Below are 10,728 nucleotides of genomic sequence, written 5' to 3'. Positions count from 1 at the left end.
GCCGATCTATCACTTTGCCGCAACTCTATTGCCTCTATAACCACGTGGCGGGTACTCAGTGACACTCATACAAGCGATCACTTTCCTATCCTCATTACTTATATACAACACCTACGCAACTGTACTGCCACGTATATTCACCTCCTAAAAGCCCTTACACGTCGTTCCTGGGGAGCTGATCCGGTTACAGCAAAATTAGTCTACTGCTCCACCATCCGTGCTCGTTTCGACTACTGTGCACATATAATTGATCTTGCATCACCATCCGCCCTTCACTCCCTCAATACAACTCAAAACCAAGCACTACGAGTTTGTTTTGGTGCGTTATCTACCACTCCTACTAATGCCTTATTAGTTGAAACTGGTGACCCTCCTCTTCTCCTTCGACGCAGATTTCTCGCATCTAAGTATCTCCTCAAACGACTTCTCGTGCTCTCCAATAACCTTATCCCCAAAATACAATTACTCGCTCAATCATTCTCATCACCTATCACACATCCTTGCCGAGCCCCTGCCTTAATTTGGGCCTTTCAGTCTGTCTCCCCATTTAAACCTACTATTATTCGTAGCCATGTGCTCCCATACTATTCTGTGGCATACGACGTGATTCAGTATACTCCTACTATTATTCATTCTAAAGAATCTTCTTTTGCTATGCTCCCTTACCGGCTTTCATTTTTTCCTCTACATTCTAAAAAAGTTCGCATTTCATCCACTAACGCCTGTCCCAATTTTTATACTGATGGATCCAAAAATTGTTGTGGTGTCGGCGCTGCTTTTTATTACGAACAGACTCAGTATGCTGAATTGTTTCATTTATCGTCCCACTTTTCTATTTTTTCTGCTGAACTCCTTGCCGTACGACAAACATTACTGTACATAAAAACCTCATCCATACAATCTGCTAATATATTCACTGACTCTCTCCCCGTGCTCCAAACACTCAAATCTAACAAGTTTACGCTGAACTGGTATGTGTATAATGTCAAACATATCCTCTTCAATTTACACCAATTAGGTGTACAAGTAACCCTCATTTGGATACCTGCACATAAGAACATACCAGGAAATGAACGAGCCGATCGATTAGCGAAGGAGGCTTCCCTATTATCTACAACCTCAGCTACATTTTCTGTTCCAGCCACAGATTTCATATCTCTCCTCAAATCACAACAACAATTATGGCAAAACACATGGACAACATCTGCATGTCAGAAGGGTAAATTCTATCATAGTCTCCACCCATATTAACTACTACTTTCTGGTATCACCACGCTACCTACACTCGTCGTCATATCATCAATATCTTACGTCTTGGCTTTAATCATTCCCTAACACCTCTATATAAATTTAGATTTCGCTTACAACCGCATCCTCTATGTCATTGTGGATCTGTAGATGCTGATATCAATCATCTCTTTTTTCAATGCCCCTTGTACAACTCTCCTCGACGATGCCTGTTCTCCAGCTTAATACAATACAATTATCCACTCCCCACGTCAATTGCATGTCTCGCATACAAGCCCTGTCACACAATAATACGTATCTTAAATCGGTTCTTAGATCAATCTAATTTACAACACTAACCCCACTTTCCCACAATATCTTGACACTACTTACATATTTTCTCATATTCTTATTTGCCTCACGCCCTCCCTAACGCCTCTTCTTCAACCAATACACATAGCTACCGTTTATTCTCATCTCCCTCTCCACCGATCGCGCGTACATTTTCATTGATGTTCATATCAACACACCCCTCTTAATCTTTTGTTTACGATTTCAATGACACTTTTCGCTCTCCACATCCCCCATATACGTTGCTCAGATATTTCTTTCCATCTGTCCAAAGTCCCACCCTCTCACATATATTCCCCCCTCCGTCGTTCCGCTGCCCTCTCCTGTTTCTCCCTTATATGTTGGCCCGGTGTGTATGTTTTGTAGAAGTCGCTGAGGTCGGCCACTCTAGCGTGAAGATTAGTATACCTTGTGTCCCTGTGCTTTTCCTATATCTCCTAGTCTTGTCTACATATTACTCCCTCTCAGTTGTCTAGGTGATACGTCTTTTCATGAACTACTTCAAGTGCTTTGAAACCATTTTGTGAGTCCGCTGCATGGTCTACTTCCCTCAATCTTCAAGTACTTCGTACTCAGAACAAATTGTGAACTGCATTGGTGTACTACTTTATTGGAATTGTGTGCGCGTGTAGAACTAGTACAAATATAACACAGTATAGTGTCTGGGTGAAATAACGAGCCCAAAACAACTTCACGAACAGAACAGAACTGTGGGGCTCTCGTTCTTGTTTACTTGTATCAACGAGCTAGAATAACATAGAGAGGCGGAAGCGCTGCCTGGGTGAACCTAATAGAACGAACGTCCGCCATGTTTCCTGTTGTCACACAAGCAAGGGGGCATGGCCTTTAAATGACGAAAAGTGTAGAAAATGCGCATTTTAGAATCGCTGGGGGAGAATTAAAGACCGTTGTCGAAAGTTTGAAGCATGAAAGCGAATACCGCCACTTCATCATATTGCGGCACGAGGCCAACATCACGATCAGTTGATTGTAGGATAGTTCGAAATCATCGCACAGTGACATACGAATAGGCCTCGAAATCGGAACAAGAGCGTTACCCTGCTTGGCTGTTGTGGTTAAGCGTAAATTAGAATAAAACGATGGACATAAATATTTATGACAGGAAACCTTAAAATCATAGGGACCTACAATAGGTTACAACCTCATTCTGTTCATATTTTTAAAATTATTGCATCCTCATGAGTACTGTGTTCCTTTCTTAATCTGTTTATCCTCCCGGGTTGGTTTTTCCCACGGACTCAGTGACGAATCCTACCTCTACCACCTCAAGGACAGTGTTCTGGAGCGTTGGGTCGGGGGATACAACTGTGAGGGAAGGCTGCACCTGCTATGCTGAACAGGGGCCTTGTGGGGGGAGAAGGAAGCGGCCGTGGCCTTAAGTTAGGTACCATCCCGGCATTTGCCTGGAGGAGACGTGAGAAACCACGGGAGTCGAACCCACTTCTACTCAGTTGACCTCCCCAGGCTGATAGAATCCCGTTAACGCCCTCGTGCCCCTTTTCAAATTTCGTGGCGGAGCTGGGAATCGAACCCGGGCTTCCAGGGGTGGCAGCTGCTCACGCTAACCAGTGCACCACAGAGGCGGCCCATGAATACTTTACCACAATAATCGTTTAGTGTAATTATTTATTATAGTGTAGGGGGATATCATGTTTCTCCCATTACCATATCATACTGGGATTACTAGCTGAAAGGTAAGCTTGAAAGTTGTCCATTATGAAGTGTGGCATAGTTTTAAAAACCAAGGCAACAGACATCTACAATAAAGGCTGTATACCTTTCAAAAATAGCAGTAAAATGCTGTATTTATCATACTTGGTGTACGTTTGAACGAAGTGTTTTTTTTTTTTTTTTTTTTTTGTGGTTACGTTTTCTTGGTGGTGGGCGCTCCGTCTTCTTTATTTGTAAATGTGAATGAAAATTAAATAGGGCTGGAAATGTACAGAGCATAAGCAACTGAATTGAGTGGGATACTATTTATCTCTTTTCGCCCTCACAACGCATTGTTCGGTTAAGTCCTTGTTCTTTAAACGAAATCTGAAACAAAATTCGACGAATAATTACCGTGGCTCTCCGTACTTTCGCTAAGTAAACAATAAAATGGATTTAATTACAAACAGAAATTACAAAAAGCAATCTCGGCTATAATTCAGTAATACTTACTTAAAGTACGATATATCCTTGGTTTTATTACTCCGATTAGTACAACCATACGCTGAGCTTACGGCTGGCATTCTTGAAAGCGAGAATCTATGTTTTCACTTCTTAAAACTTAGGGAGTTAAATTGGCATGCACGATCTCCCTGTCACCTCAACATATGCTCTCGCGCCAATTCGCTTTGTTTTGACAACCGTTAACATGGCTGCCCCTTATCAACTTGCTTCAAGCAGGGAGCGCTGATGTCAGGTATACAGCCCCTCTATGTTATTCTAGCTCGTTGACTTGTATATATATTACTTGTTATAGATATTCTTTGAATCGTAGTTCGAGGCGGTTTCCTCATGTCATATGTCAACTTAACCTGTAATATTCGAATTTGTTTTCCCTGCCAGGAGTTTATTATACGTGAATCTATATTTGTTAGAGTCATATGTTCGGTAAATCTGAAAGGCATCGTCAAAGCCGTAGGAGGTGGTCATATGGATCCAGCTATCTTTCCGGAAGAAATATGGATCAAAATATTGCAATATTGCGATGTAGCAGATATTTTGTCTTTTGGTTGCACTTGCCGTTACTTAAACAAGACAGTTGATACAGAATATCTGTGGTGAGTGGTATACTAAAGTTGTTCATGTTCTTGCATCTTCCAGTTATAGTTTAGAAATTTCAAGGTTCGTATGTAAGAAAGATGTAGTAAATAGCATGATTTACCATGGCTCCCAGTTATTAACTAGCCTTCCTAACCCTGGATCCGTACTACTGTGTCCCAGAAACAATAATTGTACACCAGGACACTAGCTACCCCACAATAGAAAACCCGTATTTTACACATTCAGGCTTCGATTTATTTTAAAATCACACTTAAATTTATGCAAAACACCAGCATATGGTTTTGCATACGAATGCCTTTCGGCCACTGCAAATAATATTAGTTTTGGACATTTTGGATAGTCATGACATATTTAAGACCAGAAACTGACTGGTGTTGCCTGACTTGGTACGTAACTACCATTTTTGAAATGAACAAATTTGACCACTTTTTGGCCCTATATTTGTCCGTTTTGACTGAGATCAAATAAACGCGCCTGGTTTTATATGGGTTTGCCCCGTCAATATTTGTTACTAAAATATATTAAACTACGTTAGGCCCTATTCATTAATCGACTTGTTTCAAGAAATTTACCCATTGTGTTTATTTGACTGAGCCGGGCTGAGTGGCTCAGACAGTTGAGGTGCTGGCCTTCTGAGCTCAACTTGGCAGTTTCGATCCTGGCTCAGTTTTTTGGTATTTGAAGGTGCTCGTGTTGGTAGATTTACTGACATGTAAAAGAGTCAAGCGAGACTAAATTCCGGCAGCTGGGCATCTCCGAAAACCGTAAAAGTAGTGGAACGTAAAGCCAGTAATATTATTTTTATTTGACTGCCACCTTGTACGAATAGAAAGGTGGGTTCCTTTGCGTGTTGATGGGATTTCCAGTTCTCGTCATACCCAGGATCTCATTAATCCTTCTGCCAACGTGAAAATAAATTCATCTGAAGCACGAAGGGAAAATGTATATTCTATCACATCATCTTCTGCAACAGCATTGATTTCCATTGTCACCTACAGCATCAACGAAATCATCAAGGGTATCAGGCTCACACCTATATGATTCCGATAAAATCTGTTCTTCGCTTTAAAGGCAATCAATTTCAAGCGTTCTTAACACAAAATACAAATGTACATGTTAAAAAAAAGTATAGAAAACCAAACTGGCTATCAAAGAAATAATGTTTCATTAACTGTACACCGATGAACTGTATGCTCCAAACGTATGTTTTGATATTTAAGCAATCGTCACTCAATAGAATTGGTGCATGAGCTGAGTGAGTACAAAGGTCAAAGAAAAGTCACGGAGGCAGGAAACTTACGGGTTGTGAACACCAAATTACTGTGAGTTAAAAATTCCATGGGCCAACCCCGGTGTACGGTTCCAGTTTTAGGTGGAAGACATGAAGCCTTAAAAAAATACCTGGAATAACCATAAATGTGTGGCCAGCCTTAAGTGTAAACGATACTTTTTATTACACTTTTAACTGATTTTTTTAGTGTCATTTGATGCTGCCGAACTGTGGGTAACATTTTTAGTGCTTTTAGTTACGTTCAATTTTTGAAAATAATTTTTAAATATTTTTTGGGAAGTAAGACCGTTTTTGTTGCTAAATTGGGTGGCAGTATTTAATTCTTATCCTGAAGGATAATTATTTGGGAACCCTCTGTGGTTGGGGGATGCAGACTAAGAATACACCCACGGTATCCCCCTGCCTATCATAAGAGGCGATTAAAAGGGGCTTCAGGCGCTCTCAACTGGGGTGTGTAGGTTGGCGACCTCCTCTCCGACCTCCTTTGGTCAGCTCTTGTTCTTTTTTGACCCCAACAGAATGAGGCTATTCGAGGCCAAGGGGGTCTTTCATTTTCACGCCCTTCATGGCTCTTGTCTTTCTTTGTCCAGTACTTCAAAAAATGAATCCTGTCTCTGAACTCCTTGTGGGTGGGTGACGCAGACGAAAAATACACCCACGGTATCCCCTACCTGTTGCAAGACGAGACTAAAAGGGGCAACCAAGGGATGGTGGAATAAGAGCCATGAGGCTACTTGTGATTAGTACCACCATGCGAGGAACACCATGAGCCTACTTTACTTTCGGTTAGTACCACTAGGTGGGTCACAGCATAGGTTTGTGGTTAGTAGCATTGTGGGCAGGTCACTATGGGTTTCCATTACCTGTGATTAGTACCCCTATATGCGGAACACCATGGTTTTACGTTGCCTGTGATTAGTACCATAATATGAGAAACTCCACAGGTCTGGGTGTTACCTGTGATTACTGCCACTCTATGAGCGACATCATAGGTCTGCTTTGCCTGTGATTAGTACCTACTATGTGAGGAACAACCCGGGATAGTTCGGGTCCCTGTGTTTAATATTCTTATGTAAGGAACACCATGGGTTTGCGTTGCCTATGAGTGGCGCCATTATGTGAGAAATACCATAGTTCTGCATTACGGCACCTGTGCAAAGTATGTTACCTTTGATTAGTACCACTATGTGACTAACGCCTTAAGTCTACGTTACTTGTGATTAGTGCCGCTGCATGAGGAACACCATGGTTCTACTTTACCAGAGATTAGTACCATTATTAGGGGTCGGTGACCTTGATTTTGGACCCCTTTAGCGAACAAGCATAATCGATTTAGGATTTTGCTTTAGAAGCTTTCCCCAGTTCAATTAATTTATGGGAAGTTGTGGCATTGTGGGTCAGATCCACCTATTGTTTTACGTTCATAATCATTGTTCATCTTCTTTTTGAATTCGTCAGTGGATGGATTTTGGAATTATTTTAACTTTCAGTATTGTGAATTAGATCCGCTGATTATTTAAAATTCATATTAATTCTTTCATTATTCATCAGCATCTTTTTTAATTTTAGTCGTCCAGTTGCAAAACCCGTTATGTCCATATTTTCTCAAAATGAGTTATCACTGCCATTGTATGCAGCTCATCAAAATACACAATTCAGTAATGTAATCCATAAGCAAAGGCCATTTAATCCATACGTTTAAAGATGACAAATAACGGAACTGCTGCAGAAGTCGTTATGTCCAGCGTGTATTATGCAACAAAACTCGTTATGTCCCAGAACCCTGTAAGAGGATCATACTTACACGAACAAAATCAGGCAACTGTGTAACAGGTGAAGTAAACGATAACAGCGATTGTGGTGGAAGCAAAAAGCATATTGAAGCATGGGAAACCCTTTTCTGCTATTGTGCCAGTACCAGTGGAGAAAGACTGTATTCCATATACTGCTGCACATACCTTTTATCTCCACAAAACTGCTGCAAAACTCGTTATGTCCAAATATTTGCAAAAAAACATGGGTTCTATAAGTTAAATTTTGTGGAGATTTTGTGATATGACGAAGATGAATGCTTACAGTTTAATCACAAAATTTCAACCTCCTATCTTTGTTGCATAACAAATGACAGTTTTTTGCGCTTACTGAAAAATTAGTTTGTCTTCACATAATGGATTTTGCAACGGGACAACTCATTTGTTCAGTGGATAAAACTTGGAATTTTAAGTGACATTACATCTCATCTCGTACCATTAAGGGCCGAAGACCTAGATGATAGGCCTCTTTAAACAGCAAGCATCATTATATCATCAATTACAGTAGTTCGCTATAGCGAGTACGGAATATAACGAGAACTCCGTTATAGCGACGACATTTTCTGTACCTTCAAAATTCCTATATTAAACTGTGTATCGTCCTTCGGTTACAGTGAGAACCCTATCACTGGCGCATCCGTTATTACGAGCGATTAAGCGCGCGCGATTTTTTCCGTTACCGGTATTTATGCACCCCAGCGATGAGATTGCATGCGATCGATTACCTTCGGCATCGTTTCCTCGCTATGTGCACTAGTGATTTCTCTCGTCGACATTCGAAGGCAGTGTCGGAGTCGATTAGTAATATCCGTCGACAGTTGTTCCGTAAAGAAAATTCGAAATGAAAGAGAACATATTTTCGTAATAAATGCGTAAATAATGTGTCCGATAACGGTTGTTAACTCATTAAAATTAAGGCTGACTAAACGACCGCTTAATTTTGAGGCTAAATACTGCAATTAAGTAAGAATGGGATACAGCTTGAGATATGGCAGAGTGCTTAATTGATTTCAGAGGTTAGTTTATATTTTGTCGCGTCTGGTTAAATTACGGAAAGGCTATTATGAAAATTTATAGCGGGAAAGGTATAATTTATCTACTGGCGCTTGAAGTGTGTTTTCATCATACGTATTGTACGGTTAAGTTAGGATACGTGACGCTGTTTGAATAAGAAAACTGAAACGTTTGCAACAAAATGCTATCGATTATCTTCGGTACGGTATAGTTTTTTCACTTTGTGAATTTGCGAGCTCTCTCGTTGACATTCAAAGGCGATGTTGGAGTTTATTAGTAATACCCATTGACTGCTGTTCTCTAAAGAAAATTCGAAATGAAAGAGGAAAACACGTTTTCGTAATAGATGCGTAAATAACTTGGCCGATAGCAGTTGTTAACTTGTTAAAAATAAAGACTGAAGTAAACGATATCTTAATTTTAATGTTATATACGGAAATTAAGTAAGAATATGATACACCTCAAGATATGGCAGAGTACATCACTGATTTCAGAGGATATTTCATATCTTCTCGCGTCTAGTTACGGCTATTTACACGTAATTTATCTGCATGCGTTTCAAATATGTTTTCATGATAGGCTACATATACGGTTAGGTTTGAAGAAGAAAGCTGAGGTGTTTGCCACAGAAATCTCTGGAGTGATACCGTATTTCTCCGAATCCAAGACTTATTTTTTTTCTTTTTCTCAGAATCTCATGCGAAAACTCAAGGGTTGTTGCATTCGCGGCCTAACAGTAAGTTAATGGATACCACTGGCAACTACCACGGGAACCACGCTGCTTCTTTTCACACGCGCACAGAACTCGTTGACAAACGACCGCCTCTTTACTACACAACGCTAGCCGCGACAAGTGGTTGTACAGAGCCTGTGTGTTTCTCAAATCTGCAGAATGGCATCAAAGCATGCGACCCTTCGACTTCTAGAAAAGCCATGGCTACTCAGTAACGGAGTCATAACGCGTCTATTGTACTTGACGCTTAGTAAAATTAAGGTTTATAGACAGCAGGAATTGTAAAGATACGTGGAAAAAGGTATTGCCGGCAAATTTTCAACGGGTTCTAGTCGATATTATGATGCCAATTATAAGTTAATGTTTATTAAATACACGGATATGTAGAATAATTGTGCAGCCGCAAGAAAATACGGCATAGGCCTAACTAAAGCCAATATTTGGCGTTAGCGTGAAGACAGAGAGCTAAAAAAATGCGTACTGTACAAAAAATGCATTCAGTGGTCCGCAACGAGGACGATTTAAAGAAGTCGAAGATGAAATTGTGAGGTATGTGCACGAAAAACGCAAGGGCGGAATGGCCATACCGTGGCGCAGTAAACTCGTTCGTTGACTTTCAACGTTCGCGATTAGGCCAGTACATCGCTAGCCGCTGAATTTGGCCGAACCCGGCAAGCGAGACGTGCGTGTAGCGGCAGCCGGTTATGTCTGACGCTGCGTAAAAGGAACAGTTTTATAGACAGCAAGAATAATTTCCTGATGGATCGTTGTATTGTAGAGACGCATGGAATATGTATTGCCGGAAAATTTTCAACGAGTTCTCTTCGGTATTATGTCAATTTTGAGTTAATGGTCCTTAAACCCACGGAAATAAATAATTGTGCAGCCGCCAAAAATAAAGAAATACGGCGTGACGAAAGTCAATGTTCGACGTCTAAAAATAGTCTAAAAATGCCTAGGCCTACTGTAAGACAAGGCATTCATATGATTTTACAAACTTCCTTTTGAGCCTGATTTAATTTTTTTAAAAGAAAATGTGGGGTTCATCTTGGATTCGGAGATATACGGTACTATATATTTTTCAGAATGAAATTAAACATACACTTTCACGTACTATCGGATTACGAAAAATAACAAACAAGTAAGCCGTAGTGTGGATAACATTTACAGAAACGCAAGTTTTGAACAAACTGATTGCCGTTTCATACCGATTTTAAAGTGCATGAAGGCTTTTCCGACTTTTATACAAAAATCGGATATAACGACAATCCGTTATAGCGAGTAATTTTTCACTGTTATGAATTCTCGCTATAACGGACTTCTACTGTATTTGTGAATTATACCGGAATAGAATCCTGTTTAAGTTCAGGTGTTATATTCTGTAAGATTACCCTGTAATAATTTCTGGGTAATGTGTGTCATTAAAATTATGGATACTGGGCAAGTTGGCCGTGCGGTTAGGAGTGCACAGCTGTGTGGTCGCATCCGGGAGATAGTGGGGTAGAAAT

General features: G+C 40.4%; 1 protein-coding gene across 1 annotated transcript in view; it reads left to right on the top strand.

Annotated features, from left to right (window-relative positions):
* Positions 1-4,089: 4,089 nt before the first annotated feature.
* The window catches only part of LOC136867372 (uncharacterized), a 134,374-nt gene continuing 127,735 nt past the window's right edge, over positions 4,090-10,728 (top strand). Inside the window, exon 1 of the mRNA XM_067144548.2 lies at positions 4,090-4,367. Coding sequence (XP_067000649.2) covers positions 4,102-4,367 — 266 coding nt within the window. The 5' untranslated portion in view covers positions 4,090-4,101. The remainder of the gene's footprint in view (positions 4,368-10,728) is intronic.

The sequence above is a fragment of the Anabrus simplex genome, chromosome 3 (genome assembly GCF_040414725.1).
Source record: "Anabrus simplex isolate iqAnaSimp1 chromosome 3, ASM4041472v1, whole genome shotgun sequence".
Taxonomy (NCBI): Eukaryota; Metazoa; Arthropoda; class Insecta; order Orthoptera; family Tettigoniidae; genus Anabrus; species Anabrus simplex.
This window is presented reverse-complemented; position numbering and strand designations above follow the sequence as displayed.